Below are 17,652 nucleotides of genomic sequence, written 5' to 3' on the forward strand. Positions count from 1 at the left end.
TTTTCAATAAACGTATTTATTGAAAAGTCTTCTTTCTCAAGCATTGGAAATGAACTGCTAAAATCGTAATACTGGTTATAAAGTACACTGCATATAATACGAACAGTATTATAAAGTAGTACTGTAAAAGCATGATATGGTTTCTAAGCCATAAAGTGCATAAAATGTATAAAATACAGACAGTAATAAATAATGAGTAAAAGTACTCAACTGGTGCTTCTAAAATACGCCTACCCCGGTGTACCTAACCTAAGTCTAGTACTAGGGAAGGAGTAAGTGAGGAGTAGCCTAAGTTTAGTAGTTCTCTGCCAGGAATCTATTCCAAGAATTCTCTAAGAGGTCTAATCAGCTCCGCACCTTGGTTTTAGAATGAAGGAGGTCTTGTATCTCTCTCTCAGGACTCCATTTCCCAGATACCCGCAAGGGTAAGCCGGAAACACTGGAACTGGTAGATAGTCGATCTACTCAAAACCACTGTGTGTTTGTCTGGGCAAACCTAGGCATATTTATACTTTAAAGGTGCTGAGTTTGACGCATGTTTGGACTTAATAACAAACTTAATATTCAAGCAGGGGGAAGTCCCTAGCTGCTGAAGGCAGGTTTTTACAAGAAATTGTTGTTAATTCTCGGAACTTAGTGGAAGTAGCCATGCCGTATTTGGGCTGTATGGCTTAGGCCAAATATGGTAGTGATTTCTATGCCTATATAAGGATATGATAAAGTATACCTATATAAGGGCATGAATCGGGAACATTACACTAGGGTCCTAGATTCGTTTACAACACCACCTACTGGAGTTTGTATGGAGAGCACTCTGTTGGTACGTTTTAATTGTCAACACTTTAGTTTCTCCTGGTGCGTTCGATCCCGAGGTTCATGGTGTAGGTCTGCTCAGTTGGTCACCAGCTGGAGCCCCACAGTTAAGTGATCTTTCTGAAGATCACAATTTCGGTCCTGTCAATGTACTGCATTAGACAGTTGGTCTTCATGCAGTGGGTGATTTCAGTCATGCAGACATTGAACTTGATCCCTGTACTGGGTGTCTGGTCCAAGAGGGAGACAATGAGGTGCTTGTCGTTAGAATAGGAGAAGATGTTTGAGTTGTGTGAGTGGATGAAGCTGGCTAGAGGTATCATGTATGTATTGAAGAGGGTCGGGTCAAGAAGGATCCTTGCAAAATCCCGCAGATGAGGTTGTGGGTGTCCAGGATGTATGGTGAGATGATCACTGACGGGATCCTTCCAGTCAGGAAGGGGTAGGTCCATCAGAGTAACTAACAAAATGTTTTGCGACAACCTAGTGTAGAAATGGCAAGATCCTGAAAAAAATGAATCCTTCCAGACTTGGTGATACTATTAAATCCGCCTTTCAACCATCCCCAGGGTTTAAAGATGTAGATGGAGCAGTATCCTACAATTTGCAATGCACTAAATAAGGAAAGTCCAAAAAACACCTCGTATGATATATCAGATGAGGAGAGTTTAGAGCATACAGTTGCCTCTCCATTTTTGTTTTAGTCTTTCTATTTTAGTGAGTTGTGTCTTGGCAAATGAGCATGAATCTTGTGCATCTACAAAAACAGCCGGCAGCATGACATTTCATGTATGAAACATATATTTGGACATAATACCATGTCTAGACAGTTATATTAGGTATTTGCACTGTATTAAACCAAGGCAAAAACTCCTTCGACCTGATCTCTAAAACAAAGTAGTAGTAGTAGATATGTGCCTATAACTGTATGTTTACATGCGGGTACAGATTTGCTACCTTTTAGAATTCATGCACATTACCAGGAGTATGTCTGAAAAGCTGTACCTGGTGTACTTATCCTGGTTTACTTCTGATAATGTTGTGTGACTGTTTCCAAGAGCTCCTATTTGACCTGTAAGAATCTTTTTTTAGCAGAGAAGTTTGCACAGGGGTAGTGGAGTCCCTGGCGCAAATGCACATTTTTTTTTTTCTTCTGCAGGGAAAACATTTATCCCGTTGAAGAAAGTCTTCCCTTGCACCCCACCAAATGTTGGGGCGATCCTACCCCATTTCCAACCTGAAAAGGGATTTACTCTAGCACTTTGCTGGAATACATCTCTGACCGTTTCCAGGGTGAAAATGGTTAGACTGGCAGTTTGGGAATGGCCACAAATGTATGTTTGTGAGCGTTCCCAAGCGTCCAAGGCAAGCACACCTTGAAACGCACACTTCCGACCCCTTGAGTAGGGTTTAGGAGTGCAGATTCCTCCACATTGATGATAGAAAAAAACCACACTCTTAAATGTACTTACAATACACCCACCAGGAATCCATTTGTAGAAAATTAAATGAGAGAGCTGATCTACTTAACTCTTCAAAACTAAACTATAGCGGAATCCAGCTGATATTGAGATTCACTCCATTCTTTTGTGAAATGTCTTCTAGGTTCGGTATGTTCCTTCCATTGAATCCATCATATCAAGTTCAAACGATGGTTACACGGCATTGGTCATAGGTGAGTAAAATAACATAATTCTGTAACCTTACATACATACTTGAAATGCCTTCAGAGATAGAAACAACACTGCAAGCAAAACCATTGAGCACATCTAGAAAGACAATTCAAAGAGAATGTTTCATACTGAAATCATACATTATGCATCATCAAATAACTCAAATATTATTAACAGTGAATTCTATAGAAGGCAATGTTATCCAGATATTACAATTGCATTTTCTGTCCTCTCCGTTCCTTCCCTCTATCGTCTGCTTTATTGTAAGGATGTATTATCACTGATTTATTTTGTACTGTAATCTTTATGTTTGAAATTCCCATTCCTCTTATATTGAAGTGCATAGTACTGTGCAATGATATGGTTGTACCTATGCTCTTTTTTTTTACTATCTTTAAAATTGACAATACTTTATTGGAAGAAAGCGCCACCAGTTTCACACATGGATCTCGAAGGAACTGACAATATCATTTAAAGGCAGTGAGGACCACCATTAAAGTAAAAAAAAAAAACAGGCAGTGATATCAGATGAGATAGGGCACAGGTTTGAGTGATCTAAAATGGTTTGGCTGAATCCCAGTACATCACAACACATTCATATACATATTCTTGGGATACATACATACAGTAAATGTTGAGAGTTAAATTAGTAACATTGTAGCTGCAAAAAACTAGATATGTGCATTAAAGAGACAATCATGCTGCATTTCTTCATTTGCATTTTGCTGAGCCTGGACATGATTATCTTTAGACCTGAAGCTGACCGTGGGGGGATGAGGTTGGCAGGCTGAAAGAGCAAAGATGTTGCTGACTGGCTGACAACAAAATGCTTTTGAAGGCAGGTGAGGTTAGAAGATGCATAATCCCTGAGGCATAAGATATTTACTTCCAACAGGAATATTAAGTGGTTTCTGCACACCGAGGGACTGAAATGTAAGTGGGCTGTCCCTGCACTTAAAATCTTTAAATACTGTTGGACTTGGCACTCACTGCAGGGTCACCCCCAAACCTTTTGCCTTCACCCCTCCTGTTTTCTGAACCCATTTTTATTGGCTTATAGAACCCTCTGCACTATACCACTGTTAAAGTGACTGCTGAGCCTGCTCCAGGCGAGGTCGCCCCCACACACCGCTGCTCCTGCCCGCTGTGCCAGTACTCTGACCTGCTGACTGCTGGGTACTTCCTGCTGCTGCCTCGTTTTGCCCGCTGTTTGCCATCTGTTGCGTGCCTTCGTTTTGCCCGCTGTTTGCCATCTGTTGTGTGCCTTTGTTTTGCCCGCTGTTTGCCATCTGTTGCGTGCCTTCGTTTTGCCCGCTGTTTGCCATCTGTTGTGTGCCTTTGTTTTCCCCTTTGTCTTTTTCCCTTTGTCTTTCGCCTCCTGCATTTTGCATTTGTTATTTTTTTCCCCTTTCCCCTTTTGCCTTCTGTACCCCTCTCACCCCCCTTCTGCTGCCCTCCCCCTACCTGTGAGCTCCCTCCTCCTGCCGCCGGACGACCCAGCTGCCGCTGAGCCGCCCTCGGTCCTCCTTCCCGCCACTGCCATCCGGCGTCTCCGCCCCCCTCCTGCCCATTGGCCGCCCCGCTCCCGCCACCCAGCTGACCCGCCCTCCCGGCTCCTCACTTATGACGCCCCCTGAGCGACCGCGCAGCGGACGCGCGCAGCGGGAGCACTGATTGAGCGCCGAAGGTGCGCCAAAGGTAAGCCCGTCTGCGCCTGGACTGCGCCCAGCGCCAGACCCCCTGGCCCCCGCAGAGGCCACCCCACCCGCCGGACTTACGATGCCACCGCACTCAACGCACTCAACACCGGCCGGATCCCCGGATGCTACCGAGCCACACCGAGACACACCCACGGACCCTTCAGCTGCCATTCCTGCAAGTTCACCAGCATCCGGACCTGCACTGCACCAACACCCGCCAAATCGAGCACCAGCAGCAACCACCTGAAGTGCATCCTGCTCAACACCCGCTCCGTCCACAGACACGCCGTCCAACTCTGGAACCTGATCGACACCGCATCCCCAGACGTCGCCTTCCTCACGGAAACCTGGATGAACGCCTCCTCAGTGCCCAACATCGCCATCGCCATCCCGGACGGATACAAGATCACCCGGAGGGACCGCGTCAACCAGACCGGAGGAGGCATCGCCATCGTCCACAAGAACACCATCCGCATCATGACCAACTCTGACGACACCCTCACAGCCGCCAAACACCTGCACTTCCAGATCCACACCGACCCCAAGACCACCCTCAGAGGCACCCTCATCTACAGACCCCCGGGACCACGCACACAATTCAGCGAAGACATTGCCGACTTCATCAGCCCGCACGCCCTCCCCTCCGCTGACTACATACTCCTCGGGGACCTCAACTTTCACCTGGAGAATAAACAACGACCGCAACACTACCACCCTGCTGGACAACCTCGCCAACCTCTGACTCAAACAGCTGGTGACCTCCCCCACCCACTACGCCGGACACACACTCAACCCATTCTTCTCATCCAGCCAGGACATCGCCTTCAGCCACGCCACCGGACTCCACTGGACGGACCACAGCTGCGTCCACTTCAGCTTCAAAAAGAACATGACCCACCACCACCAGCAACAGGCCGCACGCAGAAACTGGAACAAGATCACAGCCGACCAGCTCGCCACAGCCCTGAGCCAAGACCCTCCCACCGGCTCTGCGAACCCCAGCCAGGCCGCCAACACCCTCACGAAGTGGATCAGCAACTGCGCAGACGACCTCGCCCCACTGAGGACCCCGCCCAGCAGACCCGGCAGTAAGAAAGCGCCCTGGTTCACCGACGAACTCAAGAGCTCCAAGAAGAACTGCCGGGCCCTCGAGCGTACCTGGCGCAGAGACCCTACACCAGACAACATGACCGCCCTCAAGCTCGCAACCCGAAAACACCACCAACTAATCCACACCACCAAGAAAACCGCATTCAAGGATCGACTGGACAACAACACACACAACAGCAAGGAACTCTTCAACATCGTCAAAGAGCTCTCCAATCCCAACGCCGGAAACAACGACATCACCCCATCACAAGACCTCTGCAACTCCCTCGCCTCCTACTTCCACAGAAAGATCGCAGACATACACAACAGCTTCAGCACACAACCGACGCACCCTATGACCGCACCAACGACCCCCACCACCACCTTACGCGCCTGGACCCCAATCACCACCGAAGACACCATCCGCACGATGAACTCCATCCACTCCGGAACCCCAACCGACCCCTGCCCTCACCACGTCTTCAACAAGGCCGACGCCATCATCGCACCCCACCTACGGGACATCATCAACACCTCCTTCAACACCGCTACCTTCCCAGAGAGCTGGAAGCACGCCGAACTCAGCGCTCTACTGAAGAAACCATCAGCGGATCCCACCGAACTCAAAAACTACCGCCCCATCTCGCTCCTCCCGTTTCCGGCCAAAGTCATCGAGAAGACCGTCAACAAGCAGCTTGCCGCCTTCCTCGAGACGAACGTATCCCTCGACCTCCCGCAGTCCGGCTTCCGGGCCAACCACAGCACCGAGACCGCCCTCATCGCAGCCACCGATGACATCCGAGCCCTGCTCGACAACGGAGAAACTGCGGCCCTCATCCTCCTGGACCTCTCCGCGGCATTCAACACTGTCTGCCACCGCACCATAGTGCAGCACCTCAGCAACGTCGGAATCCAAGAGAAGGCACTAGACTGGATCATCTCCTTCCTCGCCGGAAGAACACAGAGAGATTCAGATCAGAAGCCACCGAAGTCATCTGCGGCGTTCCTCAAGGCTCCTCGCTCAGCCCCACCCTCTTCAACGTCTACATGAGCCCCCTCTCGGCCATCGCACGCCAACACAACCTCAACATCATCTCTTACGCCGACGACACCCAGCTGATCCTCTCCCTCACCAACGACCCCGCCACCGCCAGAGCCAACCTACACGAAGGGATGACAGACGTAGCCGAGTGGATGATGAACAGCCGCCTGAAACTGAACTCAGACAAGACGGAAGTCCTCATCCTGGGCTCGTCACCCTCCGCCTGGGACGACTCCTGGTGGCCCCCGCCCTGGGCAGCGCACCCAAACCCACAGACCACGCACGCAACCTGGGCTTCATCCTGGATTCCTCCCTCTCCATGACCAGACAAGTCAATGCTGTCTCCTCCTTGTGCTTCAACATCCTGCGCATGCTACGCAAGATCTTCCGGTGGATCCCCACCGAGACCTGGAAAACGGTCACCCAGGCCCTCGTCACCAGCCGACTGGACTACGGCAACTCCCTCTACGCCGGAACCACAGCTAAACTCCAGAGGAGACTCCAGCGGATCCAGAACGCCTCAGCAAGACTCATCCTCGACATCCCCCGACAGAGCCACATCTCCGGACACCTGAGAGACCTGCACTGGCTCCCGGTCAACAAAAGAATCACCTTCCGTCTCCTCACCCACGCACACAAAGCTCTCCACAACCAAGGCCCAAGATACCTCAACAGCCGCCTCAACTTCTACACTCCCACACGCCAGCTCCGATCGACCAACCACGCCCTCGCCGCCGTCCCCCGCATCCGAAGAGCCACCACAGGAGGAAGGTCCTTCTCCTACCTGGCCGGCAAGACCTGGAACTCCCTCCAGACCCACCTCCGTCTGACCCAAGACCACCTCGCCTTCAGGAAGCAGCTCAAGACCTGGCTGTTCGGGCAGTAGCGGACCCCCCTCCCCAAGCGCCTTGAGACCCTCCGGGTGAGTAGTGCGCTATACAAATGCTTGATTGATTGATTGATTGATTAAAAGTGCTAAAGTGCTGGTGCTCTCTCATTAAAACATGGTAAAATTAGCTTACAACCAAATGGCACATTTAAATTCCTTGTAAGTCCCTAGTAACGTCGTACTACATGTACCCAGGGCCTGTAAATTAAATGTCACTAGTAAACCTGCAACCCTTATTGTGCCACCCACTGAAGTCGCTCTTTTAAACTTGACAATGCAGCTTGTAGTGCAGTTTTAAACTTCCGTTTCAACCTGGCAAAATAAACCTTTTGTAGGGCTTTTCTTTTTATTACATATAAGTCAATTCTAGGCTTGGCTCGAAACAGTTCATATGGAAGGGTGCATTGTATTTAAATGGAAGGACACATGGTTTTAAGTTTTACATGTCCTGGTATTGAAACACTCCTAAATGTGTTTTTCACCTCTGTGAAGCCTATCTCTTCCATTGGATAACATTGGGTTACCTCACTACATTTAATAGGTGGAACCATGTCACCAGCAGATGAGCCAAAGAGCGTTCTAAGGTCTATGAAGTCAATGGCATCACCTCCATGTTAGCCCAGTTGATCTTGTAGCCGTAAAAGTGGGCAAAAGAGTCCACAAGATTCATAAGAGCTGGTATTGACACTCCTGTGTTGACTAATGTCAAGAGGATATCGCCCACATACAGCAGTAGTTTCAGTTTCCCTGCAGTTGTCTAGATACCCAAAATGTGCGCCGAATATCTAATAGCCACTGCCAGGGTTTCAAATGCCAGGAGGAAGAGGAGCAGTGACACAGGGCATCCCATTACTCAATGGAGCTTGGGTCTGAGAGAATGCTGTTACAGTTGACCAGTGCCACAGTGGATTGGTACATGCAATAAACCATTTGGATTAACATGGTGCCAATTCTGAATATAGCCATGGTACGGAAAAGGTAGGGCCATTTGACCCAGTCGAAGGCCTTCTCTGCATAAAGGTAGAGCAGCAGATTCTGATGCAGGCCGACTTAGTAGACCATATGATATGTGCCAATGTGCATATCTGATTCTGAGACAATCAAAATGGGTTGAATCCCACCTGATTGTTATCTATCTGTGCCCTGATCACCTGTCCCAGTCGGTTTGCCAGGACCTTGGCCAATATTTTGACCTTGCAATTCATAAGTGAGATGGGGCGGTAATTGGTGCAGCAGAGCTGATCTTTCACTGGTTTTAAAATGAGGCAGATATGCACTCTATTGAGTTTAGGACGAAGCAAACCCACAGACGTGTCTTTCTGTAGCATGGCAGGAAGGACCGACACAGTCAGGTCACTAGTAGCCCTGTAATATTCCGGGGGGGGGGGTCATCTTCCCCAGTCTTTTTGGCCTTATTCAAGAATGTAATGGCCGTGGCAACCTCCTCCTCCAATATGGGCAAGTCCAGGGCCTCTTGGTCACTACTAAGAAGGTTGGGAAGTTGGAGAGCCAACGTGGAAGCCTGCTTCCATGCTGTATCAGCAAGGTAGACCGTTGTTTAAAGTGCTGTGTAGAAGGTGGAACATATTGTTAAAAAGGGTTCCAAAGACAACCGGTAACCAAAGACCCTTTTATGTTGCCCGGCGGTATCGCCTCTATGACCCACCAATATTAATCAATGAAGAAGCAGGCGCTGGAGACTGGAAGGCAGGAAACGAGGATTTTATTTTCTCCGGAGGAGAACACATCAATTCAGACAGCAAGTATCGTCACGAGGTGCTCTAACCACATCTCTGAGGCCTGGCCTCTTATACTAGGGTTTATGACCTTTATTGCACATAACACATTCTCGCAATACTTTAGTACTTGAAAGAACATCCTCGGAATCTCCCCTTCAGACCCGTTCCCACATACATTTACAGTTGGATTCCCCACCCCGGTCACAACAGGTGATGGTTGCCGCACAGCAGGGCATTCCGCCGATTCACGGAATGCATGGGGTTGGTCGGATCTCCTGGGGTGGGGGCTTTGATCGATTCGGGGGTCTTTTGATGGGGAGGGGAAGCTTCCTACTGTACGGGGTAATAAACAGTATCCGCAGGGCCAGGTGGCGACCTGGGAACAAGGAAGACAAACGGGGACACAGGAAAAGGGGGTTTGCATCAAAAGGGTCTGAGGCCATGAAAGGAATGAGGGGAGGTGTCGCGCTGGGAACAGGATGGGATTCCGTGGTGAAGCTGCACTGAAGAGGAGTTTATGACCCAAGGCATGAGAGAGCGGGGGTTGTCAGCGTGCGGGGGAATGCTTGCGAGGTTAAGAGAGAGAGAGAGACGCGCTGGCTATCAGCGAGGGGCAGGGAGGCCATGGTGCTCAAAATGGCTGCCGCTTACGCGCACGAATGGGCTTGGAAAGGGGCAAGATGGCGCCGATAATGTTCACCAAGTTTGTATTTATTTTCCACAGTCCTCCCTTTAACATTTCCAAGACATCTTGCTGGCCTATTTCCTATCTACACCTATATGCAGCGATCATAAGTAAGGGAGAGGAGACTTAGGCGAAAGAACTGTACATAAACATCACATTATAAACATCATATTGAAAAATCTCATCATTTAGTAGGCGGGTTCATCGTTAAGTTGGTTGCAGAAAAAGTCATCGTAATGCAATATCAGACTAGAATTATGTAGCGAGGGCGTTGGGTACAGATCATAGAATAAGAACTGGTAAGTTATCATATAAGTAAGTCCTTTTTGTATACGGCGGGTGCATAGTCAGTCCAATGGTGGTTGGGAGAGAAATGAGATACAGTAAAAAATATATATATCAGAGTTCTCGTTGTCCTTTGTCGTCTTCTGTCGGCACTGTTGAGCACCTGGATTACCTATCAACAGAAATGTTCATGTGGATTGAGTCGTTGGGGGTCTGCGGGTAGGGGTGCATTCTGTTTGGTTTTCGTCAGACCTCGTAGGAGAAATGCGTTACGGTTTTGGAGCAGGTGCATCTTCCTCCGTAATGCAGAGCATAGATTTTGCAATGGAAAGTGCAATTGTTCCAGAATTGTGAGATCTGTTCGTTTCTTGAGTCTCTGTGGTGGGCATTTCCTGTTGCTTCCATCATCTTCAGGGTGCTTGGTAGCGGGCAGAACCACAGACTTTGTTTATCTTTTCTTCGGGGGCGACCCTTGGTGGAGTTGTAGGTCACCGTTCTGGGATTTAACATAGTTCGTGGTCTACTTAGTCGGAGCTCCCTCCCTTCTGACGCAGGGAGTACTCTTCTCTGGGTAGCTCAGTAGAATTTGGAGGAACTTGGGAGTTCGGGTGGAAAGGTGCGGGTGTGAACAGTCCTTATGGTAGGTCGGAGGAGGAGGGGATGGAGCAAGGCCAAGTCGGGAACAGATCAGGGGGACGGAGGGTTTGCGACAGGCGGGTCCGTAACCATGTTCAGAGAGCGGGGACTTTTTGGCACACGTTGATCATAGAGCAGGGGCTTCAGGTCAGCCCTTTCCTTAGCTTTGTTTGAAACAGTGCCCCGTCCTGCGACTCCTTACTGCTGTGGTCTCGCCTCGGCCTCCGTCGCTGATGTTCCACAATCCGCAGTCAGGCCGCGTGCTCCCACATCCGGTCTCTTTCCCCTCCGACAGTGATACCCTTAAATGAGTGTTGAAAAGACAGTCTTTAGAGATTTTGCAGAAAAAGGTAATTACATAAATCTATTTTCTCTCCCAACACCAAGCAACAGGGGTAAGCACTCGCTACATTTGAGATTTTTGCGGCTTACGTATAAACAATTGATGATGGATTTGCTGGATTCCTTACAACTTCCTTTTGTTGGCTAATTCTTTGACGCTTTGATGATTATAACGTTCATTTGTCATATGTCTATTATAGTAGATGTCAGTTCTTCTGGCAGAGACCCATTTCCCTAGTACGAGTCTTGCAAGGCTAGGCTGGTCTTCAGGGCCTTGTATTTTACAAAAAGTGCAACGTGCTATTCACCATAGTCTGATAGGCATCCTTCTGAGGGATGAACATAGGCTAAACAAGTCTTCATTACATCAAAACATCTTATTTTCAGCAAGGCTTACAGCAACAGGGTCTTTCGGTTTTCGATCTAATTTTTAACTTTGCATACATCTTTCTAACTTTCTATATAAATCCTCGCAACCTGGTTACTACAAAAACTCGGGGGGTGGTTTGCGATAATTATTAAACTTATCCTCGGGGAAGGTGGGATCTTATGAAAAACGATTAGGAACACAGCGAATCGGAGCAAGGGGCGTTTTTCAAGTTCTCGTTCAGGGCAGCTGATACCAAACTGGGGGCATTTAGGGTAGATGGGGGTGTCTCGATCATTTCTTACAGCTTGGGGTACGGAGACAATTTTCAATGGGGATGGTCGCATTACCACAGACACATTTTATCATAGAAGCCACTGACAAATAGTTCCCTGAGAGTGGGTCAAATTTAGGGAACCTTAGTCGTCTTACCTGTCCCTTTCCTATCGGCCAGTTTAAATTTCATCCATATTTTAGTAGAAAAGGAGAGGTAGTAACGTGGTACCGATACAATTTTATTTAGGACAAATTTGTGCAAATACTTGTGGTATTTGGGGCCAATCAGGAGGTGCACCAGGTTCGTCAATTAGGTGCCAGTCGCTAGGAAGAGGGAAAGTGTGGAGGGGTGAAAGAGTGAGAGAGAGAGAGAGAGAGAGAGAAAGAGAGAAAGAGAGAGAGAGAGAGACAATAGGCAAAACAGTACACATGGGACATAGAGAATGACCGTGTATTGTTTGGGCTATTCAGTGCGTTACCCAACGTTAGACGTTTCGGGTCTGTGTTAGGATGTAAAAAAGCATGCAGTTTTGGGACAGAAAAGCATTAGATCTAGTACAAAAAGGTCGTGCATTGGGTAGGGCGTCCTTTTTGTGTCGTCTTGCAGCGGTAGTCCGTTTTCATGCATCGGGCGTGACGTGGTTCCAGATCCCTTATGATACTCCAATCGGGATTCTAATGTAACCTGCAGAGGGAAAAAGGGGGAAAAAGGGGGGGTAGGGGGACATCATTCGAACACATCAAGTGTATGGGCACGAAAGTCCTTTACTTACCACATACTCGTACTTATCTCTTCGGGATATAATCCCTTAGGGTTTTGGTTTCCTAAAGTCATGGGGGCAGGCAATGTGATAGGTGGTTCATGGGGAGGTTCGAGGATGGCATTAAGGATCGTGTGTAGTGAAAACGCTAAAAAGAGGAATCAGAGGTGCCTAGCGTGAGGTACCCGGTTTTGTAGATGTATCCGGCCATCGGGATCCCTAAATCATTCCCAAAGCTGTGATGTTCTAAGGCATATCAGTTCTTCGTTCAACCCTGTACCTTAGTACCTTCGACCACCATATCTTTATAACATTTTATCGATCACACCGTTTTACTTTACCCATTCTCAGAAGTCGAGGTCCTTCTTCATACGTCAGTTCCTGAGCTTAGTCGCATATCTTGGAGGCAGCGTATCATACCTTCGATTCGACCATCAACCCAGGGCCGAACAACCATTTCTCGGATAACCTTAAAAAAAAGAGCAGAACAGTTGCGCACAGAAAAACCCTCCCACCGATACCCGCATTTACAAAGGTATGCGATGCCTATCCATAGCTTTTTAAGACCTTTATTTGTAGAATTATTCAGTACGTAAAATGTGAGAGCGCAATTCATATTTTGGTCTGACATGTCGTCGATGGAAGCACATACAGTAGGGGGTTATTTTGTAGCACAAGAACATGTAAAAAAGGTCTAATTAATTATTTGCAAGTAACCAAAAACATTTCATTGCGTGACGAAGGAATCAGGGGCATTTCAGTTCATAAATGGAAACACAGTCAAGCTCATCGTAATCACATTTCCTAGATGTAAACCGCGGGTGTGCATCATGAGCGACGTTATGTATCAGTTACAACAAATACCAAAAATAAATTGTTCATTGAAATCAACATTTTACGGAACCCTTCTTAAATGTTCGCCAAGTGAACCCTCCTCCCTTTAACATCGAGTGCGCAATGGTTCGTATATATATATATATCTTAGTACATCAAGTTTCATTAGCTAAGGAACACCACGAGGCATCCGTTAGTTTCCATTGATACCAGCGCCATTTTGGGCGAGGCCGGTTTAGTCCGGAAGTAGCATCAGGGGCAAAATATCCCCGACAATTGGCGGTTGGACCAGAGTCCCTTTCGGCAGTTCAAAAGAAAACTGTGCTAACAGAGGGGCTGGTGGTGTGGACCGTCAATCAAGAGAGGGAGGGGGTAGAGTCTCTCTTACCGGGTCATGTTGATGTTCAGCCGGAACTTGCTCGAGTTCGTTAGCCCATAATGTTCCTGGGTGGTTCAGACGGAAGCTGATGCAAACACGAGAGCACCGCCATCTTGTTGCTCTGCCGTGGTTATGTCATTTGAGATCAATGCAACTGTTCCTCACCGGAAGCCTGAAGGGGCCGAGGGCTTTTGGGACTTTGGTAGAATCTTCAAAGTCGAGGGGATGTTTGTCGATGGTGGGGGCTTGCGCCCAGGTGGGCAAGTGCCCGAGTTGCAATTTCGGACAAAGTTACTCCAGCGGCCTAGACCCGCCTTTCGAGGGCCCAGACGCCATTTTGAGATCCTGCGGCAGCCACCCTTTGTCGTATCCATCAGGAGTGGAAGAAACTTCCTGTGATGGCGAAGGATAGAGCATCATGCTGCTGGAGCAGGACATTTTGGTTCGGGGCGCCAGGGTGCAGCAGTGGAGCCTTCATCTGGGGAGGTGAGGGAGGCTTGTCTGTGCCGCCTCCCTCTCCCGGCGCATCCTTCGCCGTCCCTTTGAATCAGGGGCGCACATGATGACCACCCTACGCCCCTGATTCCGACTCTTGGGGGACCACTGTACATCCGGTGCTCCGCAAATATACCAGTCGGGCATTGTATGTCCTGTGTTGCGGAAATATACCAGTCGGGTATTGTATGTCCTGTGCTGAGAAAATATACCAGTCGGGCATTATGTGTCCTGTGCAGCGTAGGTATATGGCCGTCGCCCGGCTGGAGGACATCGGCGCCGGGCCAGGGCAGGGAAGCCTCCTACCTGTGGAGGTGGAAGAGGCTCGTCCGCGTCGCCTCTTCCTCCCTGCCCACCCTGCATCCGTTCGATGGAGAAATTCGTGATGGCCGGACCAGGAGATACAAGGGAGGGGGTCATTTTCATCCGCCCCCTCCCTACTCGCGGTCCGGGGGACGCCATCCCTGGAAGGGTAGTATGGGAAGACCATTTCATTGCCTGCTGTGTGGAGTCTCCAGTACCTTCTCGCCAGCGATCTCTTTTTGGCCCATGGTTGCTGGCAGGCCCCGCCCCACACGTGCTATGTGTTTCGGATGGGCGGGACCATCGAACTGTTACATTGGAAGACTTCCGGAGTGAGCATAATATGTTTTGTATTTTTTTCTATTAGTAAAGTTTTTTTTTTTTTTTTAGAGAGTTCTACTAGTTATTCTATTTACTGTTGGTTGTGTGTTTTACCGTAATTAAATCCTTAAGTTATATAATAGACGCTTGGCTTTCTTGAGTCTTTTCTCTAACGGGGGGTTGTTTACACTGACCTGCAGTTGTGTTTGTTTTTCAGAGTGGGGGAGCAACAGAGAGCAATCAGTCCCAGAACTCTAACATGTCGTTAAAATTGGTCTGACGAAATCTGTGCCACCGAGCATAATCAAACGTGGTGGTCCTATCTGTCCTGTCCATACTAGTCTGATTGGTTTTTATTTCGTGCCTTTTCCCTTTCTGTCGGCCTGTCCTTTCTGTCGACCCTCCATTCTTACCTATGCTCTGCAAAGTCGGACATTGGGCTTTCCAGTGTCCAAGACATTTACAGAAAGCACATTGGTTTTGTTTTACATCTGTTCGTCCTGTGCATAGTGCCGGGGGATTACCTTCGGGTCGTTGTGTTCCGGGGTTGGCTTGTCGGCACATCCCTTTACACCGTTCGCTTTTCATGTCTACTCCTCGGGACTGTGCCATCGCTGGCCCTTCCCTTTGCCTACTAGACGTTTGGAGGGTTGTCCGTCGTGTCCCTTCACCTTTTCTAAATTCGTCGCCTTCCCTTCGTCGTGCAGCTTCTTTGCGCCACATACCGAGACTATCGAGCATAATAGGTGTTGTTTCATTCCTACGAAGGGCTATTTCTACCGTTTCTATTTTGTCAAGATCAAAGGATCCTCTCAGTGGCCACTGACTTTCTCGATCCTTTTTCGTATATTTATGCCATAGTTCACTGTAGGCTATAGCGATTAATCCATGCTTCATGAACATGTCCTTATTAGGGGTGCCTTCCAGCGGAGCCGGATGGTTCATCTCTAATAAGCGGTCCGGGTAAAACAGGCTACTAACCAGTGGGGAGAAGACAGGCATGACGGATCGCAATGGGATAATAGTCAGCACTACCTATCTTATCACTGCGCGCAAAGACTAGACAGAATATTTCTATTCTACGTTGTTTGCACGTAGTGAATACCTCATGAACCAATTCTGAGCAATCAATGTTAGGTCAAAAATAAAAAATCAATATGGTCAATGGGGAGAATAAGTAGGCTCGCAAAAGTTCGCGTCACCTACCCTTTCACTATCTGCAAAGAGGGGACCTATTTTTCCCTGTTTGCAGACAGAGAATCTCCAGAAAACAATCTATAACAGTTAATCAATGGGGGGAAGGGGCAATTGTTCAGTGGGGGAGAAAGATAGGTCCGACGGGTGCGTACCTATCCTTCGCTGTTTATAAAGGGAGAGCCTGTTGTTTCTCCGTTTGTAGACAGTGAATCTCCAATAAATTAACAAAAAGTAATACTAGTATTTTCTCAACAATTATCAATCACTTTCAATTATCTATCACTTTCGCAATTTGTCGTGTTTACACGACCTTACCCGGACCGCATGGACAGTTTCTCGTCTTCCGAATCCAGCGCCCGATCGTCCTCTTCTCTTCGTACTTCTCGTGGCACTCCTGATGGTTCCCAGTCAGGACCGCAGATCACTCGAGAGAGGTCTCTTCGGAACCAGTGAAGTTCGGATGATCGGCTGTCAGACGAGGGTCTATCGGACAGGGTACCTTCCGATCGTTGCAGTCGTTCACTCTGTCGTCGGGACCTCTCCCACTGGATCCACGAGTCGCTGATGGGCCCCACGTTTGGGACGCCAATTGTTAAAAAGGGTTCCAAAGACAACCGGTAACCAAAGACCCTTTTATGTTGCCCGGCGGTATCGCCTCTATGACCCACCAATATTAATCAATGAAGAAGCAGGCGCTGGAGACTGGAAGGCAGGAAACGAGGATTTTATTTTCTCCGGAGGAGAACACATCAATTCAGACAGCAAGTATCGTCACGAGGTACTCTAACCACATCTCTGAGGCCTGGCCTCTTATACTAGGGTTTATGACCTTTATTGCACATAACACATTCTCGCAATACTTTAGTACTTGAAAGAACATCCTCGGAATCTCCCCTTCAGACCCGTTCCCACATACATTTACAGTTGGATTCCCCACCCCGGTCACAACAGGTGATGGTTGCCGCACAGCAGGGCATTCCGCCGATTCACGGAATGCATGGGGTTGGTCGGATCTCATGGGGTGGGGGCTTTGATCGATTCGGGGGTCTTTTGATGGGGAGGGGAAGCTTCCTACTGTACGGGGTAATAAACAGTATCCGCAGGGCCAGGTGGCGACCTGGGAACAAGGAAGACAAACGGGGACACAGGAAAAGGGGGTTTGCATCAAAAGGGTCTGAGGCCATGAAAGGAATGAGGGGAGGTGTCGCGCTGGGAACAGGATGGGATTCCGTGGTGAAGCTGCACTGAAGAGGAGTTTATGACCCAAGGCATGAGAGAGCGGGGGTTGTCAGCGTGCGGGGGAATGCTTGCGAGGTTAAGAGAGAGAGAGAGACGCGCTGGCTATCAGCGAGGGGCAGGGAGGCCATGGTGCTCAAAATGGCTGCCGCTTACGTGCACGAATGGGCTTGGAAAGGGGCAAGATGGCGCCGATAATGTTCACCAAGTTTGTATTTATTTTCCACAATACCTGAATGATGTCCAGTGGGTGAGTCAGGAGGGTTACGCCAGCCATCTGGATGGCTAGGTTCTCAGTCTTTGATGCCAGTTGTCTCAATTGCATCACCAATGGGCGTTCTGTTTTCTCACTGTGTTTGTACGTGGTCTGTCATATGCAGGATATCGAATTTTGGCGGCCAGCGTGTACATGCTACTGAGTTAAACTTTTTTCGCCTTAAGGTTTTCAGCCCTGAGGAAGTTGGCGGGCTCAGTACTTCTCCAGAAGGGTTTGAACGACTTTTTCGAATGCAGTCCTCCTAGCCATAGCTTCGGAGCGTGCATTAGCAGCCACCCTTATTAACATGCCGCACAGGTACGCCTTCTCCAAC

The 17,652-nt window shown here is 48.6% G+C and overlaps 1 protein-coding gene across 1 annotated transcript in view; it reads left to right on the forward strand.

Moving 5' to 3' along the window:
• The window catches only part of LOC147728404 (cilia- and flagella-associated protein 337-like), a 378,048-nt gene that overhangs the window by 105,484 nt on the left and 254,912 nt on the right, over positions 1–17,652 (forward strand). The window contains exon 8 of the mRNA XM_086963279.1: positions 2,419–2,488. Coding sequence (XP_086819405.1) covers positions 2,419–2,488 — 70 coding nt within the window. The remainder of the gene's footprint in view (positions 1–2,418; positions 2,489–17,652) is intronic.

This window comes from Lissotriton vulgaris, chromosome 3_1, assembly GCF_964263255.1.
Source record: "Lissotriton vulgaris chromosome 3_1, aLisVul1.2, whole genome shotgun sequence".
Taxonomy (NCBI): Eukaryota; Metazoa; Chordata; class Amphibia; order Caudata; family Salamandridae; genus Lissotriton; species Lissotriton vulgaris.